A 22,664-nucleotide genomic window follows, 5' to 3' on the forward strand; every position below is an offset into this window, starting at 1 on the left:
AAATGAAATCCCTTGGGAGCAGTAATCTATTCATTTTGTCAGCGTGGTTAAAATGTCCCATGAAATCAAATAAGAAGTTCCAATACTTGTTGGTTCTAAAGGACGACGTGATGGAGGATCCTATTAAACTGGCCTGTAAGTGTCAGGTAGAAAAAGTCCTACAAGGTTTTTTTCAAGACTGTTTGAATATTTCAGGTCTTTGTATGATTTTCACAAGGCTCCAGAAATCTGAGTGGCTTTAACGGTTCTTCGGTGATTCCAAATCCGAAATAATCCTTGAGGAGCTTCCGGTGTGATTAATGGAGGAGTTTTAAAAAGTGGGACAGAGAATATTCCACCTTCGTCTTCCTCATTACTTTCTGCTGTTGCTGTGGAGATGAAGTTATGCTTCATTTTTAACAATCTGAAGAGTTATCACAAGTCCTTTCTGATAAGATCCTTTTAAATTTAATTGGTTAAATGCTGGAAAATAGTGTTTTAACTGTTACATCATCTAAACCAGGGGTGTCCAACATGCGGCCCGTGGGCCAGATCTGGTCCGCCGAGGGATCCAATCTGGCCCACTTTCCTTCTTTCTCCCTTCATTCCATCTTTCCTTCCTTCCTTCCTTCTTTCCTTCCATCTCCTTTTTTCCTTCCTTCCTTCCTTCCTTTTTGCCTTCCTACTTTCATTCATTCATTCATTCATTCATTCATTCATTCATTCTTTCCTCTCTTCTTTCCCTTTAGTCCTTCTCTCCTTCCATCTGTCCTTCCTTCCTTCATTCTTTCCTTATTTCCCTTCCTTCCATATGTCCTTCCTCCCTTTTTTCCTTCCCTCATTCCTTTTGTCTTCTCTTACTTCTTATCCTTATTTCCCTTCCTTCTATCTGTCCTTCCTCCCTTCCTTCCTCCCATCTTTCCTTCCTTCCTTCCTTCCTTCCTTCCTTCCTTCCTTCCTTCCTTCTTTTTAAAGATTGGGCCCACATGAGCTCAAATTGGGCTGTACAGTATGTGGCCCTTGAATGAAAATTAATTTGACACCCCTGATCTAAACCCACAAGTGAAGAAATGATAGACGTAGATGGTAAATAATCATTTCTGACTTCTGACTGGAGTTTTTTACCAGAGTGTGAAAAGTGACTTCCTGCTGGAGAGAGGGAGAAAGTTCATGAGATGAGGACAAACGTCAGCGAGATTGAACTGTCAGATACAGTGTGAAAGAGATGTTGGCCCTGCCAGCACACAGACCTTCCAGTCTCATTATGGCTACGTGTGCAGCTTCTTATACTGCTGCGGTGACATGATGATGAAGAGATATTACTCAAATGTGACTCAGGTAGTAGGAAATATACAGTCATAGAGCTCCGTCAGCATTCAGCACAGCGACAGCTTTTAGTATTAAAGTCCTTTCTATTTTTTAAGCTTTGTGTCCCTGGAGTGGTGTCGGCATGTGGCTTGTGTACATTAATTTAACCGGGATTTTCTGAGGTCAAATATTAAAGCATCTGCGGTGAGATATTTTAAGATGTTGTTCAAGAAGAAAAAAAAGCAGACTAGAATAACTTTGAGTGTTTTTGTTTTCATGTAAAGAAAGAGAGCAGAGATCAGCTGAGAGAATCAAGAACAGAGAGAATTACAGCAAGTCATTCTCTCTTAACCTTCCTGTCGTCCTCGTGTGGTCCTTCTTGCCCTCCTTCCTCCCTTCCTCTTTTCCTTTCTCCGTCCCTCCCTCCTTCCTTCTTTCCTCCCTCTCACCTCCCTTCCTTATTTCCTTCTACCTTCCTTCCTTATTCCCTCCATCCATCCTTCCTTTCCTTCATTCCTCCCTCCTTTCCTCCCATCTTCCTTCCTCCCTCCTTTCCTTCCTTCTTCCTCCCTTCCTTTTTTCCTTCCTCCATCCCCTTTTCTTCCTTCCTCCCTTTCTCCCTCCCTCCTTCTTTCTTTCCATCCTTTCTTCCTTCTTTCTTTCTTCCCCTCCTTCTTTCCTCTGTCCTTCTTTCCCTCCTTCCTCCTTTCCTCTTTTCCTTTCTCCCTCCCTCCTTCCTACCTTCTTTCCTTATTTCCTCCATCATTCCATCTTTCCTTCCTCCTTACCTTCTTTTCTTTCCTCCCTTCCTTCCGTCTCCCTCTTTTCCTCCCGTCCTTCCTTTCATTCCTTCCTCCCTCCCTCCCTCCTTTCCTTCCTTCTTCCTCCCTCCTTCTCTCCTTCCTTACTTCCTCCCTCCCTCCTTTCCTTCCTTCTTCCTCCCTCCTTCCTTCCTTCCTTCTTCCTCCTTTCCTTCCTTAACTTGAGGACAACAGGAGGGTTAATGGAAAGTTTTGACAAGTTGCCACCGATGTAGCTCCCTATGCAATGACTTTTTCAGGCTGCTACTTTCTGTGTTTACTTTCACTCAGACTCAAACTAGCATCTATGAACTTTTAGGAGGCTCAATACATGTTGTTTTACACAAGTCTTTAATTTCCCTTCATTTCTAAAATGAAGCTAGCGAGTGCAAAGTTTAAAGCTTAGCCAATAGAGCCACTATGGGATCACATTTATGGGAAACACAGGATGAAATAAACCAGTTATCCTTTAATCCTAAACACATTTTACAAATCTAATCAGAGGAAATACAAACATCCAGGTAGCAATTCCAATAAATGGAAAAGGTAATCTAAACATGTTTTAACTTAAAATTGTAAAAAGGCTAAATGCATTTTTGAAAGATTCAGATTTAATAACCAGATTAGATATAATCCTATCAAACCACCCGAAACCCTCGCAAAGTAGTATTTTCACCTGCACTGTACTGTAGAAGTAGTAGGATGAGTATTTGTTGGTGCAGCAGCAGCAAAAAAAAAAGGTAATAATAATAGCGGGGGGGGGGGGGGTGAATATTAGTATGAGGCAGGCAGCAGTGTTAGCAGCATTCACATTCACATTAGCAGCCAGTTTGTGATTATAATCTCCAGTGTCAGAATGGAGCCTGCAGGGATACAAAGCCAATCCAGAGAGAGAGCGTGCTGGAGCTATCACCTGGAGAGTAATGAATTTCTCCACTACAGAGCCAGATGGCCAGAGGGACGTGACGAGGCCTCGATACTTAGTGCTATTTATTTGGCAAAGCCTGGAGGTGTCCCGTGAATGCAATCTGAGCGGAGGAACAAGAAGAAGAAGAAGGGGAGAGACTTTATGGGCCGGGGCCGGTCTGACTGACACACAGACAGATTAGCAGTGGTAGCGGGCCTATCTGCAGCTAGCAGGTGCGCTTAAAACGAGCCACTGGAGTGTGTGTTTATGTGTGTTTATGTGTGTGTGTGTCAAAGAGAAAATAGAGAGAGCAGGTAGTATCAGATTTCCATGATTAGCTCGTTGTTGACCGCAGAGCTATCTTGACACGCTGCCATTTTTGTTTTTGTTTTGCCTGTACAGTCGGAGCGCGGCGGCCTGTTCACACACATCTATCTGTGCCATGCCACACCGGGGCCAAGTATCTGCAATGCAGTGGCTGCCATGGCTGCGCTCTGCTGCCTCTGTGCAACACCCCTGAGTCCACACAGACAGATTAAAACACACAGACACACACACACACACACACACACACACACACACACACACAAATATCTACATGCACACACACACACACATACATTAGAGAACATACACATGCAGGTACACACAGGCGTTGGATTGAATCGGACAGCTGCAGCACATTTACTCAACAGGAGGCATCATTCCCGTCTATATATCCCATCTCCTCTTTTCTCCTCTTCTTTCCTAAACCCCTCCCCAACCCTAGCACCTTCTTCTTTTTCTTTGCTTTTCTCGCCTATCCCTCGCTCTGTTGACCAGCTTGGCCATACAGTCCTGTCTGCCTCCCATTGATCTGAATATATTGTGGAATAAGAGAGACATGTTCTAAAAGAGGAAGCAGGCTGCCTCTTTCTTACCAGTTAGCTTCACAGTGTGTGTCACTGTACATCCCAGAAGAGAACAATTATGATTTTAAAAAAAAGCTCACAGTCAAACCTTTTCTCTAACAACTAGCCGATGCTTCCTCGATTTAATAAAACTCAAGCGTTTCTGTTTGGCCGCTACACAAAACACATTAAATCCAATCAAAAGAATCTGCAATGGAGGTCGTCAAAGCCTCCTTTAAGAGACAGTGTTCTGCTATACTGCTGCTCTTATCTCAAAAGAGCCTCGGTATCTATGATGGTGATTTGGTAGATATTTATTGGACAGCTGTATAAGAGTAGGGATGAGGAGAGAGGAGAGGTGCGTCGTTATCTTTATTGGATCACGCTGGGCGATAATGATATCCTCGCTGTAGTTGTAGTTATAACGCTGCCTTGAAAAAAACTGCTATGGCTTCTCTCTGAGTGAGGCTTTAACCCTCCTGTTGTCCTCGAGTCAAGGAAGGAAGGGAGGAAGAAGGAAGGGATGAACAGAAGGAAGATGGAAGGAAGGGAGGGAGGAAGGAAGGAGGGAAGGGAGGAAGAAGAAAGGACAGGAGAGAGGAAGAAGGAAGGAAAGGAGGGAGGAAGGGAAGGGAGGAATAAGGATGGAAAGGAAGGAAGGATAGAAGAAAGAAGGAAAGGAGGGAGGAAGGAAGGATGGAAGGGAGGGAGAAGGAAGGAAAGGAGGGAGGAAGGGAAGGGAGGAATAAGGATGGAAAGGAAGGAAGGAAGGATAGAAGAAGGAAGGAAAGGAAAGAGGAAGGAAGGATGGAAGGGGGGAAGAAGGAAGGAAGGGAGGAAGGAAGGATGGAAGGGAGGAAGAAGGAAGGAAGGAAGTAAGGAAGGAAGGAAGGAAGGAACGAAGGAAGGAAGGAAGGAAGGAACAGTCAAAACAGATGGGGTCAATTTGACCCAGGAGAACAACAGGAAAGTTAAAAAGAAGTTCAGTAGGTGAAACAGAATGAACGGCAGTGTCACATAAAGTCATGAATAAGCCATGAAAGTATGTATCTCTTACTTTTCGTAATATTTTAGGTGAAGGCACTATGCTGAAGAAAACATCCAAAAACATATTTTTAAAAATAGATATATTGTTGTTTTTCAGATCACATAAGAGTGTTTTTGAGAGATGCAATCATCTTAAAATCAGACCTTTTGACTTTTTTTGAACTGCCTCCTTTGAAATATTGAAAACATTTTTACTTGTTGTGCTTCAGGGAAAGTTTGGCATACAATCTCTGTTAATTGTTTCAAATTGTGTGCTTTTGAACAAAACAAAAAATGAGAAAAGAAAAGAAAAATACTAGTGACCCTGCTTTTGAAATGGTGAACTTTTGACGCTGAAGAAGGTACGGAACAAATAAATGGGGGGAAATGGGATGGAAACAAGATAGACTAGTGGATAATGTGTTTTCTGAACTTTTATTTGGTTGTTGAGTATGCCTGTGGTGTTTTTGAAAAGTCTTCATTTTCACTTTTATTAAGGAAGCTCCAAACTGAGTGAACTCAACCAGAAGTACCCAACACGGCGGCCATGATAAAAGCTTGCAGAATTCTTTAAATACTGAGGCAAGATGTTTCAGAGCTCGCTTTTGTATCTCTGCTCACCCTAGAAACACAGCAATTAAGTTTATCTACAGCTCCTTCATGTAACAGGTGACTCAGATATTCAGGTTGATTATAACAAAGTGGTAATGAGTCACCTCCTCCATTAAGATGTTAACTCAAAAAGCCTTGAAGACAACTCATATCAAATGTAGTTCAGATACATTTCAGATGCTTTGCCAATGCAAGGAGCAAATGTAATAAAATAGCTGCTTTTCTGTGTTGAACCCAGGCGGGGAGTTTCGGTCCTCTGAAATGAAGCCAACACGGAAGTAACTTAGAGCTGCATTCTATCAAAAGGCCACCAGGGGGCGACCGTCTCTATACAAGTCAATGGAGAATTCACCAACTTCTCACTTGATTTCTAACCTCAGTAAACGTTTTCAAAATGTGTTTATGGTCTCAATCGCTAGTTTAAAGCCTTCTTCAATGCAGTATGATGTTCATTTGGGACATTTTGACCTCCCTGATTTTATATGTGACGATAAAGCAGGGTCTGCATTAGGGCGTGGCTACATCCTGATTGACAGGTTGATTGACCAATGTCCTTGAGATCCAGCCCTCGTAACCAATCGCAACCTCCCCGCTCCGCCTCATGGCCATATAAGTAGAATCTCTGTTTTTATTTTTCCCAGCATGCACCTGAAATTTTCAAGATGGCGCTGCCCAGATTGGAAAATATTGGCTTCCAAGCAGCAGTCCACAAACCAATGGATAACGTCACGGATGTTACGTCCATTTCTTTTATACAGTCTATGGTTGATTCTGGCAAATAGGACACTTACTGTAGATTCATGTGGTGACAATTGTCTTGAGTCGGTTTGTTTGGTTTCATTTACTGCAACACAAAAACTATAAAGTGATTTTGAAGAGGTGAAACAGTCTCTCCTGAATTACCCTAATGTTTACCTCAGTTTCTTTCCTTTTTCACATACAGTATGTGCAAATTCTCATTAAAGCACTTAGTCATTATGCAAAAAACACTGGCAACAGCAGCAATCCTAATCCAAAAATCTTCCCTCTTGCACAGCTATTTCTACGCAGCATTATCGTTCTCAAGAGGTAAGATTCAGGTCAGGCAGTCTAAGTGAGCTGTTTCTATCCTCTCTACCTCTGCATCACATTTCAACACAGTTCATTTGGAGATTTGATTCTATTTTGAGGCATTTTCGTTTCTGTCCTCAAACTTTTTTCAATTATCCAGTACAGAGTCTATAATTTAACACACTGCAAACAGTTTCAAGAGTAATATTTTTGGTGATCTCTGGAGAGAAAATGAGGAAACAAATGATTCCCTTGATAAAACAACATCTGTGTTTGCAGGAGAATCATACGAGGCTTTATGCTCAAGCTTCTCTTTATTCTCTTTATTTCTATTTCACCTTTTTGGATGGTTTGCTTGTAAATGGCTCCAGTACACACATCATCATATTGTTTACACTGTTAGGCTGCAGCTTACTTCAAATAACTACAGTACATGACTCTATCTGTTTTAAATGTGGTGCATGAATCATCATCTAAATATCTACTTCACATTTGCAGTTATCAGACTGCAACCACTGCTGGAATCAGATCCACTATACTAGTTTTATTTTCACACTTTTGTTGTTTTCTACATTTTCTTTTAACCCTCATGTCGTCCTCCCGGGTCAAATTGACCCCATCTGTTTTGACTTGTTCCTTCTTTCCTCCCTCCCTTCCTTCCCTCCTTCCTCACTCCTTTCCTTCCTTACCTCCTTCTGTCTTTCCTTCCTCCTTCCTCCTCCTTTCCTTCCCTCCTTCCTTCCCTCCCTCCTTTCCTTCCTCCTTCCTCCCCCCTTTCCTTCCTTCTTCCTTCCTTCTCTCCCTCCTTTCCTTCCACCTTCCTCCTTCTCTTCCTCATTTCCTTCCTCCCTCCCTCCTTCCTTCTCTCCCTCCTTTCCTTCCTCCTTCCTCCCTCCTTTCCTTCCTTCCTTCTTCCTTCCCTCCCTCTTTTCCTTCCTCCCTCCTTCCTTCTTCCCCCCTTCCTTCCTTCCTTCCTTCTTCCTTCCTCCCTCTTTTCCTTCCTTGACTCGAGAACATAAAATAAAATGTAATTATAACAGGCAATTTAAATGACCCAAACAGTTTCCAGAGCATCATAGGTGCAGTTATATGAGGACACGGTGTAACACGTCACACCAGATGACTTCAAATGAATCATTTGTCCTCCACACATATTTATTTATATATTTCGTTACGTCAGCAGTGTCAAAACTAGTGCTGAGATACATATTTCGTATTGTCACATTAGTTCCCTGGAGTCACTAAACTGGAAGTTACTTAAATATGGCATGAGAGAGAGAGAGAGAGAGAGAGAGAGAGAGAGAGAGAGAAAGAGAGAGAGAGAGAGAAGAGAAGAGAATAGAAGAGACACACAGCAGATCAGTACGCTGATGAGAGAGAAAACTTTACTCCAACTATATTTACTGTCATCTGAGGTCATATCTTAGCTGAATTCATCACATTTAATCAGTGCATTTGTACATTTTTGCCAATAAGTAAGATGTTCCAGGCTGCAAGCTGCACTACATATCCAGAAGCATGAGGACTCATTTGCTTGTATATCTTTGATGTTGGGCTGTTTTTCTCTGTTCGAGCAACAACGCTTTGTTATACAGTGATGTTTCAGACAATAGTGTGCATCCAACTTTGAGGCAGAAGTTTGTTGAAGGCCTTTTGCTGTTTTTTTATATATTGTGTGGAAGAAGTTGACCCGTGTGCACAGAATCTAAACCTTTCTCTTTCTCAGGGTTGTTTCTTTTTCTTGTTGGTTGTTTTGAACAGATGTTTGCACAATAACACACACTTTTTTTATCATCTAGCATACGACTATGTGAATGGATTCACATGTGCATTATGTGTGTGTGTGTGTGTCACTATACACTGAGATTCTTCTTCCCTGCTTCTCTGGACTGTTGACTAATGAATGTTTGTCTCTTCAAATCAGTTCAAATACCTTCATCTGGGTCAAATGTGTCTCCTCTCTGTTCTCACATCTCACATCTCACACTACTGCTAACATCCCAAACACCTTAAAGCTCAATACAGCTAATAAGCCTTCTTTCTACACCAGGAAACACCATGTCCTCTTTTTTTCTTCTATCCTTTCGTCTTTCTTCTGTAGTCCATGTGCCTCTGGTCTCTATTCCTGCTCTCTCAAAGTCGATCAATAATCAGGCAGGCCAGGACTAGCCTGTCAGAGACCTTCGCTATCAGTTAGCACGGCTGGCTTTCTGGCTGACTTGCTGGCTGCCTGGTTGATTGTCGTTCTGCCACTCTCGGGGAATGTCATCCGTGAAGGACGCCATTACAATCCTGCCCACGGGACTGTCATGCTTTAAGGGGGCCTATTATGTTCTTCCTTATTTTCAGTCGTATTTATGATGATACAATGTCAGATGTTATATGTTGTATATTAAACATAAACATCTGTAGACATAATCCCTGTGAGCAGGAGAGGGCTGAGGTTACAGACTGCTCTGAAAAGCTCGGTTTCCAGCTGTTTTTTTCTCTACACTTCAAATCGAGCCCATGTCAGCTTGTGATGGATTTCTTAATATGGTCATCTACTCCAAGCACTGGTGCAAGCTCACTGCTCCACTCTGCTATGGTTAGGACATTTTTCCAATGTTTTGGGAGTTGTCACACCAAGTGTTTTTCCACTACACAGTAAGGCAAAGTAAAGTAAGTAGTTTACCTGTCGGACTGGGCTCTACAGCTCTTCATCAAACATCATCATCACTGTGGCTGTTTTAGCTTATTCCGCTAACAAAGCTTTGCAAATTTGGCGAGAAACACATTTAATTTACCTGTAAATTCTTCATAATTAAAGTTATTGTGTTATTTAGTTATTTAAATGCTTTTAATATGAAGCAGTAAAGCAGGAAATGTCAGGTTTGCATCAGCGGTAACTTAACATGACTGCCCTTCAGCAGGTTTGTAGAAAACTGGCCAATCAGGACAGAATAATCTCATCAGGAGGGTGGGTCTTAGAGAAACAGGAACTACAACTGCCTGTTAAGAGACAGAGGCTTAACTAAGTAGTTTACCTGTTGGAGGTGTACTGGTCGTCTACAGCTCTTCATCAAACATCATCATCACTGTGGCTAGTTTAGCTTATTCCTCCCTGTGTTACTTCTAACTGATCCACTCAACAAAAAGCTCCAAATATGTCCACATGTTTTGAGTACAGCTAACGAAGCTTTGCAAATTTAGCGAGAAACATATTTAATTTACCTGCAAATTCTTCATAATTAAAGTTCTTGTGTTATTTAGTTATTTAAGTGCTTTTAATGTGAAGTAGTAAAGCTGGAAATGTTGGGTTTGCATCAGCAGGTTTCTAGAAAACTGGCCAATCAGGACAGAATAATCTCATCAGGAGGGCGGGTCTTAGAGAAACAGGAACTACAACTGCCTGTTAAGAGACAGAGGCTGAACTGAGTGGCTGCATAAAAGCCCTGTATAAGATAAATAAGGAGTTTATTAAAGCTGTGAATCATACAAAGCGACTATAGTGTAATAAAACCCCTCAAACACATCTGTGCATTGGGACACTATATATATATATATATATGCAAGGAAGAGAAGGAAGCAGAACAGGGAAGAAAATAAGAACAAGGCAAGAAGAAGAAGTAGTGGTTGACAAATAGAGAGAAATAATGAGAAACATGTTTAATATTGTAATATCTCTCTCAGTGCATTTAGCCGTGTAGGCAATATAACTTCTGGCCTCTGTATCCACTCAACATGTTCAGCACATCAACATGTTTCACTGATTATTGCCTAATCAGTGTTTCATTGGTAACTGTTAGCGCTAGATAAAATATGACTTGAATAGCGCTTAAGCACATTCTGCTGAACAGGCTCTTTGAAGGTAATTAATGTAGAAAAGATTGCAACGCCAGCAAAGGAAAAGTTACGCTCAGAAATGACAATTATCTGCTTTGTGTTTTCATTTGGAGCAATTTGGGTTTGCTTCGTTCTGGCTAGACTGCAGAATTCTTGACATTTTATCAGACCAGCTGCAATATTTTCCTGCATCGAGCATATTTAAACATTCATTTATTCACATTCTCAGTGGAGGGGGGAAGAAAAAAAAAAAAAGGATGGGGAAAGGTTAGCTTTAGCAGGCCACTTTGGGTGTGTGGCTGAATTTAATAAAACCTCACTACACACAACTCTGTCTGATACGACACAAATAATAATGGGGAAATCGAGCCGGAAATGTAAATTAGGAAGTAAATCTGGGAAAATATCATTCCAGATGCTCATTAAGCTGCTAATGCAAACCCAGGGAGTGGAGTATAACTTGACTGCCTTGTTAACACTGTCTTCAAAAATTGGAGACAGTGAAGAGGAGACTGCAGATCATGCACTAATATTCAGGAGGTGCTGCTCTGTCCTAGATCATTTTTGGAGAGGAAATATTGACTTTCTTTATAATGTATTTGCTTCCCAGATAACAGTTGTCAGCTAAAGTCAGGGCTCACTGGTTAAAGACAGGATGAAAGATGTTTATGATGCATACAGACACAGATACAAAGGAGACACTGAGATTATGAAGGAATCCAAACTATATGTTTAGATTTGTAGCGTAGTATTTCAAATTGACCCCGTCTGTTTTGACTGTTCCTTCTTTCCTCCCTTCCTCCCTTCCTTCAGTCTGTCCTTCCGTCTGTCCTTCTTTCCTTCCCTCCTTCCTTAATTTTTTTCCTCCCTACCTCGCTCCTTCTCTCTTTCTCCCCCCCACCTTCCTCCCTTCCTTCTTTCCTCTGTCCTTCTTTGCTTCTTTCCTCCCTCCCTCCTTCTCTCTTTCCCCCCCTACCTTCCTCCCTTCCTTCTTTCCTCTGTCCTTCTTTGCTTCCTTCCTCCCTTCCTACTTTCCTTTCCTCCTTCCCTCCCTCCCTCCCTCCTTCTCTCTTTCTTTCCTCCCCCCTACCTTCCTCCCTTTCTTCTTTCCTCTGTCCTTCTTTTGCTCCTCTTTCCTCTTTCCTCTTTCTCCCTTCTTTCCTCCTACCCTCCTACCTTCTTTCCTTCTTTCCTCTCACCCTCCTACCTTCCTTCCTACTGTCCTTTCCTCCCTTCCTTCCTCCCTCATTTCCTTCCTCCCTCCCTCCTTCCCTTCCTTCCTTCCTCCCTCCATCCCTTCCTCCCTTGACTAGAGGACAGCAGAAGGGTTAAATAGTGTTTTAGTAGTCTGGATACTGTGTTTATTTTGCAAATCAAATGTATATCACGTAAACATATTTTGTAGGATTGAGGACTGCAGCATTAGATCTCCAAATCTGAATGTGCAAATTGATCCTGTATGTTCTCCCTCCGTCCTGAGTTTACAAAATGGAAGAACAATAATTAAATCATGAATACTGCATCACCTGCACCCACTTGTGATTGGATTCATCCCGGTGCCGATCTCTTTAGCATATTCAGCTCTTCCAGAGTCGTCTAAAAACATCAGTGTCACTGTTAGAAGTTCAGGAAGAGCCTTTATTGATCTTTTTGTTTTATTACTGAATTATTAAGCATCACATATATGTTGCTTTCTTTCTTTTCTTCTCCCATGCATTGAAGAAACTGCCTTTGCGTGAGAGGAAAACCAGAAGATTTGTTATTCCATCCTCATTTTGTCCCTGGTAAAGAGAGGATGGATGAAGATGAAAGAAGGAAGAGAGAGAGAGAGAGAGAGGTTGAAGTGGACGGTTTTGTTATCCAGAGCAATGGTTTATTGATCCTTTGCATCGCCTCTCCCTCTCTCCCTCCTTTCTCTCTTCACAGCACGACAGTAGAGTAAATTGGACTGTTTTCTTCCTCGGTGATCGACATCTGCCTTGTGAGAGCAATGTTTTCTAACTCGCAGTGATATATTTTCAGCAGACTGGAATGATTTTTTTTTTACTTGACTGTGGCATTCCCCCTTCTTAAAATGACACAATTCTTTGAGTGTGCGTAGCGTCTTGAGCTGACAGGTGACGAGTGTTAAACTAAACAACCTACAGTGCATTGTGACAACTCTGTCAACAAAAAAAGCAAAGAGAGAGGACAACAAATGGCACTTCTGTCACTTATCGCCAGGACTAACAAAGCAGCAGAGCCCAGTCCAAGCATGAAATCATGTCTGGAGGGAAATCCTTCATGTTGGAAAAAAAATAGAGTAGTGTTGCAGTAGTGTCTCTCTCTGTGCTAGATGTGGCACTACAAGCCAAAGGAACCATGTCAGGACTTTCCAAATGGTGATATGTTGTTCTGAGTTCTCCTCTTACTCTGTCTCGACTTCTCTTTACGAGTTGACAGCTTTACTTTGGAAGAAAATGGAATTGGATCTCTCTGTTTATTCATGTGAACATTCAAATAAAAGCTTTGAAAAGGTTGCGTTTAACCCTCCTGTCGTCCTCCTGGGTCAAATTGACCCCATCTCTTTTTGACTGTTCCTTCTTTCCTTCCTTCCTCCTTCTTTCTTTAATTTTTTCTTTGTTCTTCCCCTCCTTCCATACTTCTTTCCTCACTTCCTTCCATCCTTCCTTGCTTCCTTCCTTCCTCCTTTCCTTCCTCCCTCCTTTCCTTCCTTCCTTCCTCCTTTCCTTCCTCCTTTCCGTCTCTCCTTACTTCCTTCCTCTTTCCTACCTCCCTCCTTCCTTACTCATTTCCTTCCTTCCTTCCTTCCTTCCTTCCTCCTTCCTTACTCATTTCCTTCCTTCCTTCTTTTCTTCCTCTTTTACTCCTTACTCCTTTCTTTCCTTCCTTCCTTCCTTCCTCCCTCCCTTCCTCCTGTCCTCCTTGACCTGAGCACAACAGGAGGGTTGCAAGTACCAGATGACGGTTGCATTGATACGTGCATCTATGGCTAAATATGCAGATGTCAGATTTGAACTCAACATTGATATTCGATGATTTTGTCAAACTGTGGATTCAATTCACTGACAGCATGTTAAAGTTCAGTACCATCATTTTTAATGTTTAATTTTATTTTCTGTGATATCCACGCATGCCAACGACGTGTGGTTAAACCTAGAGAACGATTGTTATGTCTTAAAAAAGCATCAATTGTGAGCTGTCTAGTCAATTGTATTTTAATAGTGTCACAAATCACAAAGTTGGCTCAGGGTTTTTACAATCTGTACAGTAATACAATATCCTCTGTCTATAGACCTTAGATTCACATCAGGAAAAACTCCACCAACTCAAACCTTTCATTAAAGAACCAATCACAACTACACCATCATCACTTTTTAACAGTAGTACAAATCTGATATGAACATAATTCCTCTGATACTACTCTTTAAAATCAATCCTCATTATGTTGTGTAAGTTCAAGAAATCCAAGTGAGAGACAGTTCCTCAAATATATGAGCCTCTAAAAAGAAAAAATGGAGGAAACTTCTCAAAGAGCAGCAGAGAAGGGGATCCACCATCACCCACGGCAACTACACCATCGTCACTTTTTAACAGTGGTACAAATGTGTGCTGCAGAATCATCTTATATTATCATAATTCCTCTGATACTGCTCTTTAAAATCAATCCTCATTATGTTTAAGTTCCAGAAATCCAAGTGAGTAACAGACAGTTCCTCAAATATATGAGCCTTTAAATATCTACTGTAAAAAAAACCCACTTTTTAAAATCACATTTTCAGTTGCATTGCCACTGAGTCACTTTGTCTCTATTACAGCACTGTTTCATTAAAAACACAAACCAGCAGCTTTTTGTCTCATTCAAATTAAAAGTTGTCAGTTTCACGCTGCTCTGAATTTACTGGCATATATTTGGATTATGAATCCAAAATGAGAAGGATTGGATTTCTGAAGCGAACCCATGAGGCAAGACTACACACACACAGCCTGCCATGTTACTTATAACCTGCTCTGCACCTTCAACACCACAGAAGAAGAAGGAAAGGAGCAGTGGGAGAGAAAGGAATAGCTTAATTACATCTCTCCTTCTCTCCTTCTCCTCCCTTCCTTTCTTCAGACTGCTTTCTTGACTGACACATGACCCTCACCCACATGTTTCTGCTCATGGAATAACTTTTGAACTTTAATGAAATGCTGTATTTCATCTAGCAGTGGGTGGTAGTTTACAGTACCTATCACACACCTACATCCATCCACTGCAGAGCTGATATTGTCTGGTGGTTTCTGAGCAGGTCACGCCTTTTAAAAGGAACACGCCTTCACTGTCGGGAGGCACTTGACCTTTAACCTTTAACCCCTTCCTACTGAAATACAGTCTTTGTAGACAGACAGAAGAGCTGTTAAAAGATGCTCGACTTGTTCAACCATTATAACCATTGAGTTTAGAATATAGAGTCCAAATTAAAGCAACAAGGGTTACAAATTCTGATTTATTTTTCCTTATATGGGGTTCCTTTAATTCCCTACTTTTAAGATCCTACCTTATGTATTTTTCTATTTATTGGAAATTAGACTTGACTTTAAATTAGTTAATTTATTAATTTATCATCCATGTCCTTTGAATCATCATGCTCTTAACAGGTTTTTTGATATTGGCATTTTAGTGATTCTTTTAATGGTCTTTTTTTTATCTTGTTTTACTTTTCTAATCGTGATCAGTTAACCTTGTGAGCTCCTGCCCATGTCTGCCCTCTCCCAAACCTGCAACTAAATCTACCTTCAGGTATTAATAAAGTTACCTTGAGCTTGACCCTTAATGCAATGGCAGCATCCTCACTTCAGTCACTCTGTCTGGTAAACAGCCAGCCATGTTTTTCAAGTCCATACTTCCAGTTTGCAAAGATTGTTACCTCAAACTGAGATTCACCAGAAATATACACACATACATATATATTTATAATATATCCCTTCCTTCCTTCCTTCTTCCCCCCTTTCTGTCCTTATTCCTTCTTTCTTTTCTTCTTTCTCCCTTCCTTCCTTCTTCCTTCCTTCCTCCTTTCTTTCCTTATTACTTCCTTCCTTCCTAACCCTAACCCTAACCCTAACCCTTCCTTCCTTCCTTCCTTCCTTCCTTCCTTCCTTCCTTCCTTCCTTCCTTCCTTCCTTCCTTCCTTCCTCCCTCCCTCCCTCCCTCCCTCCTTTCCTTTCTTCTTTCTCCCTTCTTCCCTTCCCTCCTCCCTTCCCTCCTCCTTTCCTCCCTTCTTCCTCCCTTCCTTCCTTCTTCCTCCTGTCTTTCCTCCCTCCCTCCTACCTTCCTTCCTCCCTCCTTTCCTTCCTTCCTCCCTCCTTTCCTTCCTTCCTCCTTTCTCCCTTCCTTCCTCCTTTCCTTCCTTCTTCCTACCTTCCTCCCTTGACTCGAGGACAACAGGAGGGTTAAAACTATAATTAACTATAACTGATTCTCTTTAATACATTACATAGCATTCACCTCATTTTCACTTTGAACTGTAACTTTCATCTACATATAATACATTTATTATACATAATATTCATCTCACTATATAACTTATTTTCCTGTGTATAATATTTTTCACCTGTACATATAAATAATTTAAGCACTTTCAAATCTGCATTTCTAATCTAATCTAAAATTACCATTACCAGACATCAGCCTAGTGGCATCATTAGGTCATGTTTATGCATTATAAGGTTGAGTATTCTCCATATGTCAAGTAAAGTCATCTTCAGCAGAGTGTCTCTTTAATATATACGACAGCACTTGTTGCTTGGATTTAAAAATCTTCCTCAGCTGCTGAAAAGATGATGAATGACCGTCTTAACCATCTTTAACAAGCTGCTACTTTGATTAAGAGCCTCGCACCATCACGTCCAACCTGTTGACATTCTCATTTGATAAATTCACATTTTGAGATCTCATTGCTGATTCGATTCCTGACCTAACTTCCCCCTCTCAAAATGAAAACTAGTCCCTCACCAGCCAATTACCAAGGGTTGTTCAAGATCCCCTGAGCCCAATCATTAGCCAGGATCTCATAATTACCCCACCACTACCACTACTACCCTCTCCAGCCTCCCAAACACACACACACATACACCACGTCTATATGTTGTTGATTAAGAGATCTGAGGGCCATACAGAAATCCCCCCCCCCCCCCCCCCGTCCATTCATTTCCCCCCTCCGACACATCTTGTTAATAATCTCTCTATTTCTTGATTGAGAAATCTTCAGTTCATTTGAATGTCTTCTCCACACACCATTAAAGGACAACCTAATACAGTAATCAGTACATTACTAGAACAGCATCCTGTGAGTAAAAAGTGATTTTTAATCAACGGAGCATGAAGTTCTGGCTCATCACTGTTCATTCAGCTACTTTCAAAAAAAAACATGGCTGAGTATCGGCTAATGAGACTCATTTTTCATTTGTAAGCACAAAGGAAACAGTCAGCAGTCTGGTCTGGTATTAATTTGAACATCATCTGTGGTGCAGATCTGATTTCTCTCCACGTCTGAAAAGCCGCGGCCCGACCAAATGCAACACAGCTGATGGATGACTGCAGCTACCCCTCCCACCCCCCTCCCCCCTCCCCTACCCCTCTTTTCATTTGTATTTTTTTTTTTATTTCATAAATTATCGTCAATGAGCAATAAAATGCTTACAACGCAATTACGTCGTGTTTCCCCCCCACACACACTTTCTCCTTAACCTTAGTGTCGTCCTCCCGGGTCAAATTGACCCTGACTGTTCCTTCCTTCCTTCTTTCCTTCCTTCCTTCCTTCTGTCAGTCCTTCCTTCCGTCAGTCCTTCCTTCCTTCCTTCCTTCCTTCCTTCCTTCTTTCCTTCCTTCCTTCTCTTTCTTTCCTCCCCCCTACCTTCCTCCCTTCCTTCTTTCCTCTGTCCTTCTTTCCGTCCTTCCTCCCTTCCTCTTTTCCTTTCTCCCTGCTTCTCTTTCTTTCTTTCTTTCTTTCCTTCCTTCCTTCCTTCCTTCCTTCCTCTTTTCCTTTCTCCCTCCCTCCTACCTTCCTTCTTTCCCTTCCCTCCTTTCTTCCTTCCTTCCTTCCTTCCTCCTTTCCTTCCTTCTTCCTCCCTTCCATCTTTCCTTCCTTCCTTCCTTCCTTCCTTCCTTCCTTCCTTCCTTCCTCCCTTCCTTCCTTGACTCGAGGACAACAGGAGGGTTAAACTCTCAGGTCACTTCAGCATTTTTTGCATATTTCCTCTCAAATCAACTTGAGCTTTTACTTTTATTTCAATTACAAGATCATCTATTAAAGGTATGCTGAGTGGATCCTCCCCTCCCCCTCCCCCTCCTCCACCCCCACCCCCTCCCTCTCAGAAACGTGCACTGTCCACAATCAGCCACGCATGTTGTGATAAATCGCTGGGAGAAGTCAAGCTCTCCAACGGCACTACTGTGACCACAGAGTATTAATCACAGCAGGACAGATTATTACCCGTCCTCCATCCATCTTTCGCCCGGTGACATTGCAGGGTCTAAACAAACAATAGTGTGTTGATATTATCCACAACGCGCAGTGTGTTATGAGGCAGTTGCAGGCGCTCGTTATGGATCCTTGGGTGGAGACTGAGTAGCTTCAGCTGGGAAACTGACTCGCTGTAGATTTTTTTCTGCCGCAATTTAGTCTGATATGATGATTTATTTGCAGAATTGTGGAGTGAGGAGACAATTATAATGAAGTTTGAAGAGTAATAGGCCCGCTTGGAGATAGGGAGATGAATTATCACTGTCACTGATTGTTGGAGAATGAATGCACTCGGGAAGAGTATATAAACCCACATTTAGGAGTTTATTATGACTAACAATAGATTTTTTTTTTTCTGTTTGTCCCGCAGCATCTCCGACTGTCCCACCGCTGCACTCGGAGCATTTCAAACCCTGTCATGAGAAGGACCTGGCCTACTGCCTAAATGGAGGCGAGTGCTTTGTCATCGAGACGCTCAGCGGGCCTCACAAGCACTGCAAGTAAGTGATTGAGCTTAATATTCTTTCTTTCCTATCCTCCGCTCCTCTGCCTCTCTACTTTAGTTTTATTCTTTCCTCCTCGTCTTGTACTTCTTCTTCCCTCTGAGAGCATCCATCAGGAAAGCCTGTGGTGGTATGTTCAGGTTCAGGGCGTGGCTGTGGGAGTTTATGATATGGCCGCCTGTGATGAGACGTTATATTGGGTGCTTTGGATAGGATGCTGGATCCTCGGATGCTGCAGTTTAACTTGCCTTTATGAGTTAAAGGTTAATATTGAAAATGTAAGGAAGACTTTACCTGCTTATTCTCAGTCATACAACATATATACATTTCTTAATGCATGTATATTTTATGAGGCAATTTGTGTTTAAAATACACTACAACTGAAGTGAGTGAAAACAGCATTTCAATTTAAAGGAGGATCCCACGAAATATAGTGTATCCTGAGTATCACAATGAGCTTTACCTCTTGTTGGTTTAAAAGGTTCAGAGTTTGTATATTGATCCTTCATGGAGTCGGCTTGGATTCACAGCTATCACCACACCGCTCCTGCTGCATTATCCACTTTTGTGCCACAGTTGTTCGAACATGCACAATGACTGTAACTGCTCTGAAAACCATCCTCTTCACAGCAGTAAGATATAAACTTTTCAGATGATCCTTTCAATGGGGGGGCGACTATTTGACACTGAATACACACACTTTCAGCAGAGTTTCTGTTCATTTACTATTTGCTGTCAGCAGCATCTATAGGAAAGATTATCTGCAGCTCAGTGTCTGTGCAGCTGTGTGCGTGTGTGTGCATAACCTGTGTATGTGTGGGTTGCTATCTTATGTGTGTGTGGCTTAGTTGTCCCAGATTTTGGGAGTAGAGCTCATGGGCACTTAGCCCGCTCAAATATGGGGCCCTTTACTAATTAAGTCCCAGAACAACTTCTTCCAAAATCTAACCGCAGGACTTCCACTCGACCTGTTTTTCAAAGAGCCTGTTTTGCCTCCCTTGGGGTGTGACTATGCATCTGTGCAGGCACGAGTGTGTTTATGTGAGTCTGTGTGATTTTTGTGCATGATGGTGGAGGGGTTTCTTGTGGCTCTGCAGTGTAAATGAGAAAATGTACGGGTAAAGTTGGACATGAGAGATCCAGTGTTTTACATGCATGTAGCTGCGAAGGTCTGCACAATACAAAGCCTGCTACCTGAAGGAAGGTTGCTCTTTTTGTCTGTTTTGTTTGGAGAAAGTTGACTCAAAGCTCAAGAGAGAGGACAAGATATAAAGCCAACAATTAGGTATGTGCAGTAGAGATGATATAATAAAAAAGATTTCCTTGTTTACAAGACATTTAGAAAATCATCAGTCTAGAGGAGACTGAAGAGGAGATGACAGGACAACTGGTTGCTCAACTGCTTGTAAATGCACTGAGAAAGGACTTCAAAGTCTGTCTTCTGCATTATTCAGGACATTATGCACTGTGTAATCCAGTCAGAAGTCAACCAAAGTCCACAACAGCACAGACGTCAGGTTTTTTTTTTTTTTTTTTTTAGCTTTATTCAGGAAAGAGATGATAGTTGATGGAGAGAAAGAGAGAGATATAGAAGCAGGGAGCAGAGAGAGAGAGAGAGAGAGTGGGAGAGAAAGACCCAAGTGTAGGCGGACGAGGAGCCGTAGCTGTTGCCCTCCTCCCCCTGCTTGCTGCCGTTGCCATGACAACATAATCTGTGGACAAGCGTAGCCGTTAAAGAGCGACGGTTTAGCGATGTACGTTGGGACGGCCTTGAACACGCTGCTGTCTGTGCATGTTAATGTGTGTGTGTGTGTGTGTGTGTGTGTGTGGAGGTGCAGAGGAGTAGAGAGGAGTGGGGGGAATGTGCACTGAGTTGATCTCTCTACTGCTTTAATGTATGGCAATGAGTTTCTAAAGGGAGATATGGACCATCAAACAATATCGCATTCACTCTCAATCTGAATAACAGCTGCTATGATTATACACTAAACCTATGAGGTGTGCTCACTCAGTGCTTTGCCTTAAAAAATAGTGACAGTGGAGTCGAGAAAGGGTAATGAGCTTTTTGCATATATGAAACTTTTAAGTCACTAAAGAGCAAATAGTAAATATCACTGAAACCTTGACATGCTGTTCCACATTAATTTATCCTCATCAACAAAAGAATGACAAATTTCACCCGAGGCTCAGGATCAATGCATAATCTGATTCAGTTTGTGGTTCCAACAAATTGAGACAAATCAGGTTGCAAAAGTGTGATCAATCCAGACATTTAATGGGGATAAATTGAGCCAGTTTGTGCCACTATTTGTCACAGAATTAATCATTTTTTATTCGCCAGATGAAACCTGATCTTTTTTTGAAACGATTTTTTTTTTTCTCCAAACAGTCATAACTCAAATATCAAGTGCCATTCCCGAGCAGTTGTAAAACAAGTGTAGATCGTCCCCCTGAGCGCTGTTTGCTGTTTACCTCTGTCAGAGTGGAATGTTTGTGTTTGTGAAGCTACTGTATGAGGACGAATGCAGAAAAGGGAGAGATTCAACGTCATAAGGCAGGGATGTCAAACATGCGGCCCGTGGGCCAGAACCGGCCCGCCAAGGCGTCCGATCCGGCCCACTTTCCTTCCTGTCTTATTTTCCTTCCTTCCCTCCCTCCTGTCATCTGTCCTCCTTTCCTTCCTCCCTTTCTTACTTCTTTCCTTCTTTGTTTCTATCCCTCCGTCCTTCCTTTCTTTCCATCTTTCCTTCATCTTCTTTTCCTTTCTTTCCTTCCTTCTTTCCTTCCTTCCTTTTGTCTTTCCTTTCCTCCTACCTTTCCTTCCTAATTCCTTTTCCTTCCTTCCTTCCTGCCTTCCTTCCTTCCTTTTGTCTTTCCTTCCCTTTTACCTTTCCTTCCTAATTCCTTTTCCTTCCTTCCTTCCTTCCTTCCTTCCTTCCTTCCTTCCTTCCTTCCTTCCTTCCTTCCCTCCTGTCATCTGTCCTTCTTTCCTTCCTCCCTTTCTTACTTCTTTCCTTCTTTGTTTCTATCCCTGCGTCCTTCCTTTCCTTCCATCTTTCCTTCATCTTCTTTTCCTTTCTTTCCTTCCTTCCTTCCTTCCTTCCTTCCTTCCTTCCTTTTGTCTTTCCTTTCCTCATACCTTTCCTTACTAATTCTTTTTCCTTCCTTCCTCCTTCCTTCCTTCCTTTTGTCTTTCCTTCCCTCCTTTCTTTTCTTCCTATCACTTTTCCCTGCTTTCCTTCCTTGTTTCCTTCCTCCCTTCCAAACTTTTTTATTGGTCCAGCCCACATGAGATCAAATTTGGCTGTATGTTTGGCCCATAAGGATTGCACATTAATTTCCACGTACACACACACACACACACACACACACACACACACACACACACACACACACACACATGCACTCGCACACGCCACTGCTTTGGGCAACATAGGCAGGCATTCAATCATTAGTGCTCAGCTAACCAGTAAATTAGTCAGTGTGCTAAGATAATATTTTCAGAAACATGGCAACAGGCCAAAGCATTCTGTAATAAAAGTATGTGATGTTGAATTTGATTAATTACTATTTTCAGCTTAGGAGGATTTTCCCAAAGTTAACAAAACCAATGGATAATGGATAGATTCAATGTAATTACTGCTTCAAATAAAGTCGCTTTAAATATCTTTCCATTTTCCCCCCCATATATGCTTCATCTCATTTGGCTCTTAACTTATATATACTACTACGGTCGCTCTCCGAATAACAAATCTACTCTTTCCTAATTGTCTCCGATTCTCTGTTGAGCCAAACAATGTGAGGATTTTAGCTTTACTTCCTCTGACTTACAGCTGTTTATTCATTCTGTCCTCGGATCAGTTGTGATGAATTCAATTTCTGGCTCTTTTATTGTTTACTTCCCTCTGCCAGAGAGTGACAAAGCAGGGTCTCCCCCTCCGTCTAGTTAGCAACAAGGGCTAGCTCAGCCCGTCGTCTCATTGCCCTCTGTCTCTCTGTCCAGAGACTATTTCAGAGCTATAGAGAAGCAATCTCACCTGGCAGGTAGAGGTAGCAGGGCTTTGGAAGAGATCCCTTCAAAGTCCCTGCCAATGAGACCAAGGCCTGACACTGGCACTCTCTGGAGGGCAGAAAGAGACACACACACACACACACACACACACACACACACACACACACACTGACCCAGGCTGTGTGCTGAAAGCTAAGATTTTGGACCAGACTCTAGTGTAGGTCACACAGTGGGCCTCTCTGCAACT

General features: G+C 42.0%; 1 protein-coding gene across 1 annotated transcript in view; it reads left to right on the top strand.

Moving 5' to 3' along the window:
- The window catches only part of LOC128373310 (pro-neuregulin-3, membrane-bound isoform), a 501,549-nt gene that overhangs the window by 292,958 nt on the left and 185,927 nt on the right, over positions 1 to 22,664 (top strand). The window contains exon 2 of the mRNA XM_053333598.1: positions 18,273 to 18,402. Coding sequence (XP_053189573.1) covers positions 18,273 to 18,402 — 130 coding nt within the window. The remainder of the gene's footprint in view (positions 1 to 18,272; positions 18,403 to 22,664) is intronic.

Source organism: Scomber japonicus, chromosome 14 (assembly GCF_027409825.1).
Source record: "Scomber japonicus isolate fScoJap1 chromosome 14, fScoJap1.pri, whole genome shotgun sequence".
Taxonomy (NCBI): domain Eukaryota; kingdom Metazoa; phylum Chordata; class Actinopteri; order Scombriformes; family Scombridae; genus Scomber; species Scomber japonicus.